The following is a 17,220-nucleotide window of genomic DNA, read 5'->3' on the forward strand; positions in this document are numbered from 1 at the left end:
TACCCCTACCCCTAACCCTACCCCTAACCCTACCCCTAACCCTAACCCTAATTTTAGCCCCAACTGCTCTTCTCCTGCCGGCCGGCAGATGGAGACAGATGGCGGGCACACTGCACATGCGCCCGCCATTTTCTTTTGCCCAGAAGATGCCGGCGGCCAGGAGGAGCAGCAGGAGGATCCAGGGACACAGGTGAGTATGATAGGGTCCCCGAATCCCCCTATTTCTCTGTCCTCTGATGTGCGATCACATAAGAGGACAGAGAATTACACTTAGCTTTTTTTTTTTTTTTTTTTTTGCGGTTGCCGGTAAACAGTTAATTACCGGCGATCGCAAAACAGGGGTCGCTAAAACCGACCCCCGATCATGCTCTTTGGGGTCTCGGCTACCCCCGGCAGCCGAGACCCCAAAGATTCTCGCGGGGCCGGCCGGCGGGCGCACTGCGCATGCGCCCGCCATTTCCAAGATGGCGGCGCCCACCGGGAGCATCGGGGGAGATAGGTAAGTATTGGGGGGCTACCTGGGACCCCTTTTCTCTATCCTCCGATGTGCGATCACATCGGAGGATAGAGAAATTAAAAAGAGATTGCGGTTTTTTTTGCGATCACCGGTAAACGGTTAATTACCGGCGATCGCAAATGCGGGGTGGGTTAAAAACCCCCCGAATCATGTTCTCTGGGGTCTTGGCTACCCCCGGCAGCCGAGACCCCGGAGAAAATCCGACTCTGGGGGGCGCTATTTACTTTTTCCACAGCGCCGTTAATTAACGGTGCTGTGGTTTAAGTACCCTTAGCGGCCGCCGTTAAAAGGCGTATCGGCGGTCGCTAAGGGGTTAAAACCCTAGAAATGCATTACTACACACAGGGAAGTGTCTGATAGGTCCCACCTCTAGAGAGCACGAGGGTCTCCACAGCTATCTATTGTGAGGCACTGACCGGTGTCACAGGTAAGGATAGCTGTTTGATCTCCCCAGGATGCGCACGGAGGCGTAGTGAGAACATGAGGGGGCATTGCAGTCGCAGGTGTAGCTGTGATTGCATTGGTGAAGCTTTGACCGATGTCACAGGTAGGGATAGCTGTTTGATCTCTCCAGGATGCGTAGTGAGATCATGAAGGGGCATTGCAGTCGCAGGTGTAGCTGTGATTGCAATGGTGAAGCAGTGACCGATGTCACAGGTAGGGATAGCTGTTTGTTCTCCCCAGGATGCGCACGGAGGCGTAGTGAGAACATGAGGGGGGATTGCAGTCGCAGGTGTAGCTGTGATTGCAATGGTGAAGCAGTGACCGATGTCACAGGTAGGGATAGCTGTTTGTTCTCCCCAGGATGCGCACGGAGGTGTAGTGAGAACATGAGGGGTCATTGCAGTCGCAGGTGTAGCTGTGATTGCAATGGTGAAGCAGTGACCGATGTCACAGGTAGGGGTCACTGTCTGTTCTCCCCAGGTTGTGCACAGAGGCGTATGAAGGCCATTGGAGTCTATGGCAGTCACAGGCGTAATGGTGGCTGCAATGCAGACTAGAAATGATAAAAAAAATAAGTATAGTCTTGGACATGCTAGTGTCCAAGGCAGAGTAAGGAAAACCTGCTCTGGGAAGTTGTGTTGTGAAACAGACTGCAGGATGGTAGTCGTGCACTCTGTTTCATTCCAGGCCCGGGTTTTCCATGTGACTGAAGGCCACATGTTTCTTTGTGAAAAGCCCTGCAGGAAAGGGTTTGGGTGTGTCAGGTGTAATGTCAGTGTGAGTCTGGTGTTGGGCAGGAGTGCAGAGCAGAGGCCCTGCAGAGTGCTGGCTCTGTGTGTGAAGTGACACAGGTAAGCAGAGCCAAACAGCCAAGGCAGCTGGAAGGCCTGGCACCCGTAGTGTACACAGCGGTGCTGCCGTCGTCTCGGAGGTGGACTGTCTTGTGCCCGGAGGTGAACCGGAGGTGGATGTCCTGTGCCCGAAGGAGGACTGGTGTATTTAACAGCTGCAAACACGTGGATATGGTACCCAGCTGTAATCCGGAGGATATCTAGGACTGTGTATGGCTTTGAGTAAAGAGACAGTAACAAGGTGATGTAGTTGCCCATGGTAACTAGTCAGAGGAAGACTGGCATGTTTAGTGACTGCGATCTAAAGTATATCGTGTAGTGTGTAAACTGAAACATATAGTTTATTGGGTAATTCTGTGAGTAGAACATTTAACACATAGGTGCAGTCGCCCATGGTAACAGGTCAGAGGAGGACCAGCGTGTCAAGAGGATATATGCCCCGCTGTGATCGGGAGGATATTGTGCTGTGTTTATGTGAACTGGACATTAATGCTATGCACTTGTGTGTGAAGTTTGGACATTTATTGTGTGAAGTAAACACATTAAAGATACTTTTGCTTGGAATTTTGTGGGTCACTGCCTCATGACTGCGCAAGTGTGCTACCGCTGCACTACACTATCTATCTATCACTAATATACATAGAAAAATGTAGGCAGCGCTCCCAAAATAAAAAGTGTTTTAGTGTTCGGAGTTTAGGGAGAACTGTGTGAGAGAGAGGAAGAGGGTGAGATAGAGAGATACTCTGCTTCCCTTGGCAATCCCCTAGCCGTTACTACGACCATTTACATCACCAAAGTCTGAGTCCCCATTGATGTCTATAGGGTTCGGTTTCCAGTTTGGGTAGAGTTCTGGTACCCAAACTGAACTTTAAACTAAAGTTTGGTCGAACTTGATGAACCCGAACTTCCACGGGTCCACTCATCCCCAATAACTATCTCTATCTAAATAATATTTACTGTAATTAAATCTAATAATAACTTAAAATTAATGCTCACAAACATTATACGAGAAGCAGAAGTTTGTTTTTAAGAGCTGCTCTCCCTACTGGGTTAGGAAGTTACAGTTATTGTCCATCTCATGGAGTTGCCACGGAAATATCGGGAACTTGGGATATTAACTACCGTATTTTAAGGTTTCAAAGCAGGGAAAAGACTTAGATGGATATAAAATAGTGAAATATATGGATGTTGATTCACCATAAATAAAGGTTATGTATACTTTCTCACATAATAACTTTTATTGTTCAATTGCTCCTTAAATGTAACGTAAATCAACTCTCTAAATATTTTTCATTACAAATTTTCTATCATTTTACACCTGCAGAATATCTGTGACCGAGTGCTTTTGCAAAATGGACACAAATCCATCATAGCTCCTGCTTAGTTCTCTCTGCTCTCCCCCTCCATTCTCTGTGTTAGAGTTATCAGCAGGGAGGGCGCTTGTACACAAAACACAGAATGGAGAGGGAAGAAAGCATCTACAGTCTCAGGGAGGGCGGAGAAAACAGGCTGTAAAAAAGGAGGAAAGCGCATGAAGAGGAAATAACTGCACGATAGAAGCTGTGCTGATACATGAGCTAATTAAGACAGCAGCACCCTGGCTATACACAGATCTCACATCCAGCCTATATTACTGAGAGACATTTCTGCAAGAGAAAAAAATGAAACTTGGATCAGGTTGCAAGCTGCATATCAAGGGTTCTGAAAACGAATGAAGACTGTAGATTGATAGTTAGTGATATCTTATTAAATAAAGGTAACCGATAACATATGCAATTGTTTATAGGTGCACTTGGCGGGGGAATCTCAAGAGTACAAAGTCTCAATTGCAAAGAGATGGGGAAAAACGGTGTTGATGCTCCATACTGATCGCCTGGTTTCCTCTCATGGCAGGAATTGTTCGAGAATGTACAAATTTGCATACAATTATATTCCTGCATCTACAGTATATCCCATAGAAAAGCATTAAACATGGGGGGGTGGCACTGCAGAGTCTATAAACCATCAGTGTGTCGAAGAAATCCTAAACCGCTCCGATCTCTGAATATTTTACATGAAGATGTCAAAGAATATGGTTAAGACGGAGGGGAGGCATCCCTACCTCCATCACCCCCTCCATCTGTGCCGCCACTGTCCCCGGCTCGCTTCCTATCAGACTGTAAATGACCTGACAATTGTGGGGCATCCAAGCGTGCAGGCACTGCCTGTCTGACACAGTGCAAATAACACCGCCATGCTGAGCACAACACTAGTACCCAAACTGACAACGCGACAAACAGTAAAAAATAAAGCTCCGGGGCCCCATGAAAAATCTTAAACTGGGGCCACAGATATTAGATGTCATTAGGTGTCCTCATATTTTGATATATGTGTATTTGGACCCCTCAAGCTCCAGATGTTAGCTTCCACTGCTACCTACACCCTTTATATGTCCCTGGCAACAAAGACAATGGCGAAAATAAAATAATTTATCAAAATTGGTGCTAGTGAAAAAAAAAATCAAACATTTTCTTATAGCACATAATGATGGTTTTAATGACAACAGGATATCACCTACCCATATAAATGTAGGCTATCAGCCCAAGAGAGGAAACATTAGGTTAGGTCCCTAGCAAAGAAAATCACCTTGTCGTGGCTGCTGGGCATACATGGATTGGCCAATTTATGTACTAAGTATCTTTGTTTTTTCCTATTTTCTAGAGCAAGTAATGCAATTCAAATTTCATATATTTTACGAGTTTATTTTGAACAGATGGTCTCCCTCATTGAAGTCCTCAACATCTGGTCCTGTCCAACCAATGTCATTGGTTACATGCGGCTTGCAAGGGCATAGCGCCCCATAACATAAGTCCATGCACACAGCCAGGACCCCAATGTAACGTGCTGGGGTGCAAGAGAGGAGTACCTCGCCCACAGATACCGCCCCGCACCACGTTACACTTGGTGTTATCATCAGGATTGAGTCTTGCTGGTAGAAGAACAGAGTGATGCGGGGAAGACTCAAGTTATGTGGAGGATGGTGACTGTTATTTATGCGGTCCAAGATTGCGCCAAGCATGAACTTTGTAATGGCGGTTAGTGGCGTAGAAAAACGCACATCGTGGGCGTAGAATGAACAAAAGGGGGTGCAAACAGCTATCCAGAGGTTATGCCTACCAGAAGGAGTGCCAGGATTGAAAGTGTCAGCCTACAGCAGGGAGTGGCCATTACAGTAACACCAAATGGAAGAAAAAAGACAAGCTCTGTAAGGTGGGACTCAAGAAAATGGGTGGAAGAGATAGAGAAGCGAGATGGTAAGCCAGAAGAGAAGTTCTCAATATCTGGTCCTGGCCAACCAACGTTATCAGTTACATGCGGCCTGCCAGGGCATAGAACTCCCACAGCACAAGTCAACACACCTAGCCAGGACCCCGACCTTCATATAATGTGCTGGGGTGCAAGAGACATGTACCTCGCCCACAGCTACCACCCCGTTAAAAAGGGGAAGGTTACACAGGAGGCGGTTGCCTGGGCCCACTCACATGCTGGGGCCCACCTGGAGCGACCATCACTTTAACCGTATCAGTGTGCACAGCAGCCAACACAGTTAATCCCTGTGGTCCGCAGGTCACTTTAGGCCTGCAGCCTATAGAACAGCAAAAGCACGCACAGGCGATCAGCGACCCGGCTCAGAAGGCGCGATGTAACGCTGACTCGGCTGGCGGACTCTGCAGTTTCTGGGTTAGGTGAGTATATAGTGTTTACTTTATGATTCAGTACTCGTAAGGGAATGTGGGGAAATTATAGTGTGTGACTGGGACTACAATGAGGCTACCATGTTATGTGGGATCATATTGTGTGTAGCCATCATACTGTGTAGGGACTGTGGAGATAGATATTGAACTTTTTGTTGGGATCTGAGTGGGCATAATACTGTGTAGAGGGTTTTGAGGCCATCATACTGTACATGGGGGGCTGTGGGGTCATCAAAGTGTGTGTTCGGAGAGGCCATCATGCTGTATTGGGGGCTGTGGGAGGATGATACTATATGGGGGGCTTTGAAGGCCATTGTACTTTGAGTGTGTGGAGGAGTTGGAGGGGCATTATACTGTTTGGAGATCATTAAACTTTGTGGAGGATGTACGGACTATCATACTGTGTGTGTGGTGGGGGAGGCTGTGGAATCCTCATAATATGGGGGGACATAATACAGTGTGTGGGGGTTTGTGGGGACATCATACTGTGTGGGGGTTGTGGGGAGATCATACTGTGTTGGTTTGTGGGGAGATCATACTGTGTGGGGGTTGTGGGACGATCATACTGTGTGGGGAAGCTATGAGGGCCATCATACTGTGTGAACAGCTGTGGTGACATCAGAGGACATTATTACTTTTTAGGGTCACTCAGAGGATAATATTAACTTTTAAATGGGCACTTAATAGGCATTATTACATTTAGGGGCACTCAGTATTAGAAAATGTCAGAGGGGCACCTATGAGACATTTCTATGTTCTAGGGAGCAAGCTGTGATCATTATTACTTTATAAGGTACGTACAGGGGACAATTTTACCATCTTGAGGACACAAAGGTGGACATTACTATGTGGGGCAGTAAGAGGAGCATATGAGAAGCATAAGGGAGAGGCATATGACAGCCCCGTCACACCCTTACTTATAGAGGAGCTGTATATTGGGGGACTCAGTGGATATTATTAAATGTAATTGTTATAGGGGCACTCAGAGCATTGTGGCTGTCAAAGGGACAAAATGTGGATACTGTTTTCTAGGACATTTGCACAGGGCAATTTTATCATCTAGAAGACAAAAAGGAGGCATTATTATTATGTAAGGGGCAGAGTGGTGGGCATTATTTCGTGGGGCAGTAGGAGGAGCCGATATTGTGCCACACAGCAGGTGCAGTAATAGGGACAAATACAGCAGAAGAAGGCTCAGCATTGGGGTATCAGCGCTTTTATAGATTCTATATAGCCCTCCTGTAATGGAGGGTCCTATGGGGTTTGTAGTATTTCCGATAGTAAGAACAATGCTGTAGATTGAGATGTTTCGTCAGCAATGCAGAATAGGGTGTTTGGCTGCCATGATGATGATATCATAATGAGTTTTATCAAATGTCAGGGTCAGCCTGGCACCTCAGTATGGGCAGAGTTATGCTACATGGTGGACATACCTCCATATCTAGCACTTCATCATCCCGCACGTCACAGGACACAGTATGAATGTCTTTTTCTGGGGTGTACTTCTTGCAGATATCTGGGCTCCCCTGAGTATCTACAAATGTAGTCTCAGAATAGTCTTTTCCCTTCCAGACCCGGGGATCTGTTGCCTTCCAAAAAGAGACGTCCGCCACCTTCCCACCCCCCGAATCCACAGTCCTCCGGAGGCTCCCTGGATCCAGAAACTGCTGGGGTATTTCTCCGCCTTGATGTGTGCGGTGTGGAAGACATTTCCAGATAAATCCTTCACCCCCACCATCTTTAGAGAGGAGAGGGGTGAGCATACCTGTCCCCATCGACCTGTCCAGCAGGGGGTGCTGTAACTCATGCAGGTACTCCATTACTTCTCAGTATTACTGTAGTCTCCAGAGGGTTCTGGGAGAAGCCATTGCCCTAAAAGCAAAGCTTTGTACTTGGCCTTGTCTTCTGTTAGCTTTTATTTTCAGACTCTTCTTTAATTCTCTGCTACACGTAGTAAAAAATGATTCATGATTTCTGTATTGGGTCGATTGTCAGCTCTAAAGACCTAATTGTTTCCATTGTAGCAGATCCGTCGTGGTAAAAAGAAAGTGCAGGAATCATTCATTGTTTGTATCTTTTCTTTGCCCAAAGATTGAGGACAATATCACCTGAAGACAAAAAGGACAAGAAAGGTAAAAATATGACTCCAGGCAACCAAAGTTCATTTTTAGGATGTAAATGTCACCATCCGCTATACTGCCTGCCCTAACCTTCCTGCCTGCCCTAACCTTCCTGCCTGCCCTAACCTTCCTGCCTTTTTACTGCCTCCCTATTCCTCAGCATCATCTCCTTATCTTTCTACTTCCTGCTCATACCTCCCTGACTCTCTACCACCTGCCCCCATTTTCCTCCTTCTCCACTCTGTGATCTTACCTTTTTGCCTCCTGATTCTTTAATTTCACCACGCTGCCTACTGTCACCTCCCTGCTTTTCTACTGGGTGATCTCCGCTCCCTGCCTGTCTACTGCCTTTTCTTTACTCCCATTTCTACTGCCTGCTCACACCTGCCTGGCCTCACCTTCCTGCTTCTCTTCACTCAGTGATCTTACAACTTTGCATCTTTATTTGTTGACTTCACCTCCCTGCCTACTAACTACCTGCCTTCACCTCTCTGCCTACTAACCGCCTGCCTTCACCTCCCTGCCTACTAACCGCCTGCCTTCACCTCTCTGCCTACTAACCGCCTGCCTTCACCTCCCTGCCTACTAACTGCCTGCCTTCACCTCCCTGCCTACTAACTACCTGCCTTCACCTCTCTGCCTACTAACCGCCTGCCTTCACCTCCCTGCTTACTGCCTGCCTTCACCTCCCTGCTTACTAACCGCCTGCCTTCACCTCCCTGCCTACTAACTACCTGCCTTCACCTCCCTGCTTACTAACCGCCTGCCTTCACCTCCCTGCCTATTAACTGCCTGCCTTCACTTCCCTGCCTACTAACTGCCTGCCTTCACCTCCCTGCTTACTAACCGCCTGCCTTCACCTCCCTGCCTACTAACTGCCTGCCTTCACCTCCCTGCTTACTAACCGCCTGCCTTCACCTCCCTGCCTACTAACTACCTGCCTTCACCTCCCTGCCTACTAACTTCCTGCCTTCACCTCCCTGCCTACTAACTGCCTGCCTTCACCTCCCTGCCTACTAACTGCCTGCCTTCACCTCCCTGCCTACTAACCGCCTGCCTTCACCTCCCTGCCTACTAACTACCTGCCTTCACCTCCCTGCCTACTAACTACCTGCCTTCACCTCCCTGCCTACTAACTGCCTGCCTTCACCTCCCTGCTTACTAACCGCCTGCCTTCACCTCCCTGCCTACTAACTTCCTGCCTTCACCTCCCTGCCTACTAACTGCCTGCCTTCACCTCCCTGCCTACTAACTGCCTGCCTTCACCTCCCTGCCTACTAACTGCCTGCCTTCACCTCCCTGCTTACTAACCGCCTGCCTTCACCTCCCTGCCTACTAACTACCTGCCTTCACCTCCCTGCCTACTAACTTCCTGCCTTCACCTCCCTGCCTACTAACTGCCTGCCTTCACCTCCCTGCCTACTAACTGCCTGCCTTCACCTCCCTGCCTACTAACCGCCTGCCTTCAGCTCCCTGCCTACTAACTTCCTGCCTTCACCTCCCTGCCTACTAACTGCCTGCCTTCACCTCCCTGCCTACTAACTGCCTGCCTTCACCTCCCTGCCTACTAACTGCCTGCCTTCACCTCCCTGCCTACTAACTGCCTGCCTTCACCTCCCTGCCTACTAACTGCCTGCCTTCACCTCCCTGCCTACTAACCGCCTGCCTTCAGCTCCCTGCCTACTAACTGCCTGCCTTCACCTCCCTGCCTGCTCTATGATCTCACCTCTCTGTCTGTACTGCATGGCCTCACCTCCCCGTCTCTCTACTGCCTTCTCCCACTTCCCTGCCCCTCTAGTGACTGCCTTTATCTCTTTGTAACATTTTTTCACATCTCTCTACCTCTCTACTGTCTTCCCTCACCTCCCTGCCCACTTACTGTCTGTCCTCCTCTCACTGCCTATCTACGACCTCTCAAACCTTTCTGCCTTCCTCCTGTCTGCTTACTGCCTGTTCTCACTTCCCTGCTTCTTTGCTCCCTGCTTCTATACTATCTTCCCTCATCTTACTGCCTGTGTTGACAAGCCTGTCTTTGTACTGCAGGAGTGGAGAATCTTTTTTCCGTGAAGAACCATTTGGATATTTATACCATCCGTCAGGGGCCGTACAGACTCCGCCCACAAAGTACATCCTGACTCTGGCACTGGTGTCAGGACGTAATCTTTCATGGCATGCCCTTCAGTAGTGAACACTGTGTGTGTGCTAACAGAGCAAGAAGAAATTAATGAGCTGGTTGTAATCAAAATACACCTCCCTGCCCAAGAATGCGGTCCCTGAGAATCTGCTCGAGGGCCTGATAAATGGTCATCAAGGGCCGTAAATGGCCCTGGGGCCTGAGGTTCCCCACCCATGTTCTACTGCCTAACACTTCCTGTACTCTACACTATCTCCTACTGCCTTATCTCCTACTGCCTCCCTTGTGCCTGCCTTCACCTCCCTGCCTCTGTTCACTCCTCCCTACTATCATTGCCTCTCGCATACTTTTTTCAATCTCGCTTCTTTGTCCTTGTCTACCTGTCCTTCCCAGCTGGTCCATGTCCATCTTTATTATCCCCTCTTGTTCTTCTCTGGGGTGTCTCAATTTCCATTATTCCCAAAGCATGCCTTCTTATCCAGCACCGGTCCACCCCGTCTGCCATCTTGTGTCTACCTTTCTATTTGCTTTCTGATTGCACTTCCCTACTTTTCTTCCTACTATTTGCCTTGTCTCTACCAAACGCTCTTCTCCACCTGGTGCCAAGTCTCTGCGCCAACCACACGCCAATTAAACCTCCTCCCATGTAATACACAGTCTGCCAAAGGGGGAGCTGTTTTGTGTTAGGTGGTCTTCTCTATGGCTAATAGTGGGACTTCCTCTGTGATGTCCACAAATCCTATTTGTCGAAATGTTTTATGTATATGTCCAAACAGGTCGGAGGAACACTACTTTCGAGGAGGTTGCATATAGGCAACTGTTTGGGTCAGCACCTTTCCCTTCTATATATCTTCATGTTTCCCCTCCAGTCCTGTATTCCATCTCCTCCACTTTTTTCTATAGTCAGATGAGAAACGAGACGGTTATATTTAGTAGACAGTGAGATGGAAATCGCCTTCGTACATATGTTAAGTGACGTCTGTCCTCGCTCCCCGCAGCGGGAAAGTAACCGAGGAGAGAGACGTGTGAGATTATTATTTGCATTTCATCTACAGTGCTCTTATTATTCCCATTTCTCGGCTCTGTACTGCTGTGAGGATGTATAGATATATCTAACAAGACCAGAAATTGGACCAAGCAAACTGTGCAGATGGCCCCCCGCAGTGTAACACCGCACAGTATGGGCATTTGACCGGAATCGTAAATGCAATGGAACAGCAAAATTTCCAGTGCAACCAGCAAATATGTTTAATCCTATGTATCCCTCTCTTAGACACAGGAAACCTATAGTTTAGTAAGTATGGAGGTGGAGGAAAATGTAAGGCCTCATGCCCAAGTCCAGGGAGATTAGCTAAAGTGCCATGGGTTGTAACCTTCATAATTTTTGATGCGCACTGTGGACAAAGGAACATCAAGATCTCTGGAGATCTTTTGGTTCTCCAGTCATCAGACAGCTCCCTTCTCCTCTTTCTGTTTTCCATGCTTAGTGTGACACACACAGACACACGCTGCAAAGATTAAATCAACTTCTCCCCTTTTTATCTGGTTTCAGGTGTGATTTTCATATTGCTCAAACCTGTTACTTGCCACAGGTGAATTTGAATGAGCATCACATGCTTGAATCAATGTTTTTTTATCTACATTTTTGGAAAGGTGCCAACAATTTTGTCTGGCCCATTTTTTGGATTTAGTGTGAAATTTTTATCTGGTTTCAGGTGTGATTGTCATATTGCTCACACCTGCTACTTACCACAGGTGAGTTTGAACGAGCATCACATGCTTGAAACAATGTTTTTTATCTACATTTTTGGAAAGGTGCCAACAATTTTGTTTGGGCCATTTTGAGGGTTTAGTGTGAAATTATGTCCAATTTGACTTTTTCTCTGGTTTTTTATTGTATTGTTCCTATACACACAAAGAAAATAAACATGCGTATAATAAAACGTGTAATTGCAATAATTTTATGGGAGAAATTTTCTGGAACAATTTCAAGGATGGCAACACTTTTGGCCATGACTGTATATACCTTAGTAAAACACAATATGGAGGTGAACAGGAGCTACACGTGTAGAACAAATAAAAAGATCAATTTTTATGGCAGATGAAAGTCAGCTGAATCCGCCAACTTCGTATTGACTGGCCGATCCTCTGTTAAGTATGGGGGGTCCTGGCTCTCCCTCAACAGGTGACGTCAAAGGAGAGAAGCACTTTGGCTCAGTAGGATTTTCAATGGTCGATCTTTCTCCTCTCTCTCCATGAAACAAAGAGTTAAGTCCTCAACTCAGATACACTGAAAAAGCGACTAGGGCAAAAATCTAATAAAGTATCAACAACAGAATAAAGGGAAACAGAAATTGTATAGTAATAGTGCAAAGTTTTGCAAAGTTTTAGAACTTTTCAATGCGGGACCAAATAATAAAAAAAACAAAAAACATTTAGTTACTTTAATATAAGGAATTTAGCAAAACTGAGTCTTAATTAATGTGTCTAACGTGTATGTATATAAGATTATGGCTACAACTGTACAACCCAGGGACAGCTGTGACACTGTTTTTTTCTTTCTAAGGAAATGTTTTTTTCTTATTCCGGGCAACCAGAATTTGCCACCTGACCTTAGCACAGCATAATGTTGGGGCAGAGACCCTGATTTCAGCTATGTATCAATTACTGGGCTGCTTAGTGTAGTTTTTTATAAAATCATTGTTTTATCATCAGGAGATTATCACTAGAGGACTAGTAAACCTGATGCTATGTAATCCTCCCTATTCATGAGCTCTGTAAAACACCGCCCCCACCACTGATTGGCAGCTTTCTGCCTATGCACAGCATACACTGCTGTTAATCAGTGGTGTGGGCGGGGTTATACAGAGCTCAGCATTAAGAGAACTGCTAGATCTGCAACGGATGAAACAGTATTTAATCAAAAGAGCAGCAAGCGGCCCAGTAAGTGACATATCATTGGAATCAGGGTCTCTGCCCCTATATCCTGATGCTCTCAGAATAGGTAGCAGAAACCTGGTGACAGATTCCCTTTAATTCCTACTGTAATAATATGGTAACCAGATGTATTCCAGGTTCAAGAGCAGGACACACTTCTATTCTGGAATTTGAAGGTTCCCTAGGGCAGCCCCCATTATGGGAGTGAGCGTACATGATAATGTGTCAGTGGCAGGCAGAGCAGGGGAGCATAAAGAGCAAGCAAACCATGTAATAAAATATTAATAGGCTTTTAAGGCAGCTGTCGGAGTGATGGAAGCCCAGGCTGCTTCGCTCTCTCAGTGCGTGGAACTGCAAGTGGGCATATAACATCTATCTCACTGCTGGAACATGACAGAGCCAGGCAGGAGGGGGATACTGGGGGTGCGCAGGCCTCCAGTGCCCCCATCTCTAATACTGTGACATGCAATAATTCAGCATCCGCAGTCTCACTTTAGATTCTCTTTGTTGTGTCAGTAGCATTTATTGCTTCGCACTTCTCCTCTTCGGGTGCATTACATATTTAATACCACCCAAGTCTTCTCTGCGTGGGCAGGAAATTTCACCCGGTCCGCTCTGTGTGACTCACAGAGGTCCAGAGAATTTCGCTCTCGGCAATGCCCGCCTGGAAGGTCTAATTATAATGGCACAATTACGAGAGGAGATTTTTAGTCACTCATGAATCCGTAGTGCTGATGCCCCGTAGTGTGATTAATGACGGGAGGAATGGATGGATTAATGGCCACTTATCGATAGCTAATTCATGTCAGTTGGTAACAGCTCATCAAATAACATAATACTACCATGACCAGAAGGTCTCATGCTGAGGTTGTATATTACGGCCACATATAACCTCGTGAAGAGCTGTGAAGGTGGACACACGCGTGGAAGACAAGTGGATTCTGTAGAGGACGTGTCCGTTGCATAAAATACCACCACGTGTGAGTCCACCCTAATGAATGCCTACTCCGAATTCATATGTATGAATGTGACATAAAATACCACCACGTGTGAGTCCACCCTACTGAAGGCCTACTCCTACTTCATATGTATGAATGTGACATAAAATACCACCACGTGCGAGTCCACCCTAATGTAGGCCTACTCCGACTTCATATGTATGAATGTGACATAAAATACCACCATGTGCGAGTCCACCCTAATGAAGGCCTACTCCGACTTCATATGTATGAATGTGACATAAAATACCACCACGTGCGAGTCCACCCTAATGAAGGCCTACTCCGACTTCATATGTATGAATGTGACATAAAATACCACCACGTGCGAGTCCACCCTAATGAAGGCCTACTCCGACTTCATATGTATGAATGTGACATAAAATACCACCACGTGCGAGTCCACCCTAATGAAGGCCTACTCCGACTTCATATGTAGGAATGTGACATAAAATACCACCACGTGCGAGTCCACCCTAATGAAGGCCTATTCCGACTTCATATGTATGAATGTGACATAAAATACCACCACGTGCGAGTCCACCCTAATGAAAGCCTACTCCGACTTCATATGTATGAATGTGACATAAAATACCACCACGAGCGAGTCCACCCTAATGAAGGCCTACTCCGACTTCATATGTATGAATGTGACATAAAATACCACCACGTGCGAGTCCACCCTAATGAAGACCTACTCCGAATTCATATGTATGAATGTGACATAAAATACCACCACGTGCGAGTCCACCCTAATGAAGGCCTACTCCGACTTCATATGTATGAATATGACATAAAATACCACCACGTGTGAGTCCACCCTAATGAAGACCTACTTCGACTTCATATGTATGAATGTGACATAAAATACCACCACGTGTGAGTCCACCCTAATGAAGGCCTATTCCGACTTCATATGTATGAATGTGACATAAAATACCACCACGTGCGAGTCCACCCTAATGAAAACCTACTCCGACTTCATATGTATGAATGTGACATAAAATACCACCACGAGCGAGTCCACCCTAATGAAGGCCTACTCCGACTTCATATGTATGAATGTGACATAAAATACCACCACGTGTGAGTCCTCCCTAATGAAGACCTACTCCAACTTCATATGTATGAATGTGACATAAAATACCACCACGTGCGAGTCCACCCTAATGAAGGCCTACTCCGAATTCATATGTATGAATGTGACATAAAATACCACCACGTGTGAGTCCACCCTAATGAAGGCCTATTCCGAATTCATATGTATGAATGTGACATAAAATACCACCACGTGTGAGTCCACCCTAATGAAGGCCTACTCCGACTTCATATGTATGAATGTGACATAAAATACCACCACGTGTGAGTCCACCCTAATGAAGGCCTACTCCGACTTCATATGTATGAATGTGACATAAAATACCACCACGTGTGAGTCCACCCTAATGAAGGCCTACTCCGACTTCATGTGTATGAATGTGACATAAAATACCACCACGTGTGAGTCCACCCTAATGAAGGCCTACTCCGACTTCATATGTATGAATGTGACAAAATACCACCACGTGTGAGTCCACCCTAATGAAGGCCTACTCCGACTTCATATGTATGAATGTGACATAAAATACCACCACGTGTTAGTCCACCCTAATGAAGGCCTACTCCGACTTCATATGTATGAATGTGACATAAAATACCACCACGTGTGAGTCCACCCTAATGAAGGCCTACTCCGACTTCATATGTATGAATGTGACAAAATACCACCAAGTGTGAGTCCACCCTAATGAAGGCCTACTCCGACTTCATATGTATGAATGTGACAAAATACCACCACGTGTGAGTCCACCCTAATGAAGGCCTACTCCGACTTCATATGTATGAATGTGACATAAAATACCACCACGTGTTAGTCCACCCTAATGAAGGCCTACTCCGACTTCATATGTATGAATGTGACATAAAATACCACCACGTGTGAGTCCACCCTAATGAAGGCCTACTCCGACTTCATATGTATTAATGTGACATAAAATACCACCACGTGTGAGTCCACCCTAATGAAGGCCTACTCCAACTTCATATGTATGAATGTGACATAAAATACCACCACGTGTGAGTCCACCCTAATGAAGACCTACTCCAACTTCATATGTATGAATGTGACATAAAATACCACCACGTGTGAGTCCACCCTAATGAAGGCCTACTCCGACTTCATATGTATTAATGTGACATAAAATACCACCACGTGTGAGTCCACCCTAATGAAGGCCTACTCCAACTTCATATGTATGCATGAGAATCTAGAAACATGGAGGCATGTTTCACTGAAGGTACAAAGCTATTGGAACCTAGAAGAAAACATTCTCAAAATGGCGCCACATGAACTGCCATAAGGCACCAATTGGCACACCTCTAACTCCTTGTGTCTCCATAAACCTCCATCTACACATTTCTGCTTTTGCATAAGACCTTCCAGCATACTTGCCAAGTCTCCCAGGACATATCCAAGGCTCTCAAAAAGGGGAAACTGATGGACTTACGCAAGAGTTGGTAATTCTCCCGTACACCCCACAAGCCTCCTGCTACCTCCAAAAAGCAGTGCTCCCTGAATAGTATAGCACCAGGGAAAGTTGACAATGGGGTAATTTACTGATTGATGTGTTGGACGGCCAATGGACGGCCAAGGATCCTGAGATGGGGGCTATGCATTGCCCTACTTTGGATGGAGTGGAAGTGCCCAAACTTGACCACTGCTCCATTCAATGTCTATGGGAATGTCGGACAAGGCCAAGTACAGTGCTCAGCTTTTTCTAGGAGTCCCAGCATGAGCTCCTCCGCTACCAGGCGGGGCTATGTAGACCTTAGTTCTCATGTTTTCCGGAGTTGTTTTCTCGGTATTGCTAGTGGTCCCAGCTGTCAGACCCACACTGATCAATAATTTATGCCTTATCCCCCGGATAGGTGATGACTTACCATTTGGGGCATAACCCTTTTATCAGTTGTTTCAGTCCAACATAATGACAGTCCCAATCATCACTTCCTTATCTTATATATTTACATTTTGGAGAAACATCACCCAACCATATTACAGATCCAGAACACTGAGATTTTAAACTCTACAATCCAGTACTGTTCCATCTTTTACTCAGGAGCTTATGGTTTTACCATGTTCTTTTGCATTACTTATTATGAAGATGTTTTTTGTGTGTCCACCATTATTTTCAAGCACTGCCTTAACTCTCTTGGGCATGGAGTTCACTAGAGCTTCACAGGTTGCCACTGGAATCCTCTTCCACTCCTCCATGATGACATCATGGAACTGGTGGATGTTAGAGACCTTGCGCTCCTTTACCTTCTGTTTGAGGATGCCCCACAGGTAGGGTTTAGGTCTGGTGACATGCTTGATCAGTCCAGCACCTTTAACCTCAGTATTTTCAGCCAGGCAGTGGTAGTCCTGTAGGAGTGTTTGGTATCGCTAT

At 46.2% G+C, this 17,220-nt stretch overlaps 1 protein-coding gene across 3 annotated transcripts in view; it reads right to left on the minus strand.

The window, feature by feature from the left end:
* The window catches only part of TMEM91 (transmembrane protein 91), a 61,033-nt gene that overhangs the window by 16,783 nt on the left and 27,030 nt on the right, over positions 1-17,220 (minus strand). For all 3 annotated transcript variants that reach the window (XM_069746622.1, XM_069746623.1, XM_069746624.1), the window contains one exon: positions 6,980-7,654. In XM_069746622.1, coding sequence (XP_069602723.1) covers positions 6,980-7,366 — 387 coding nt within the window. In that variant the 5' untranslated portion in view covers positions 7,367-7,654. The remainder of the gene's footprint in view (positions 1-6,979; positions 7,655-17,220) is intronic.

This window comes from Ranitomeya imitator, chromosome 2 (assembly GCF_032444005.1).
Source record: "Ranitomeya imitator isolate aRanImi1 chromosome 2, aRanImi1.pri, whole genome shotgun sequence".
In the NCBI taxonomy this organism is placed as follows: Eukaryota; Metazoa; Chordata; class Amphibia; order Anura; family Dendrobatidae; genus Ranitomeya; species Ranitomeya imitator.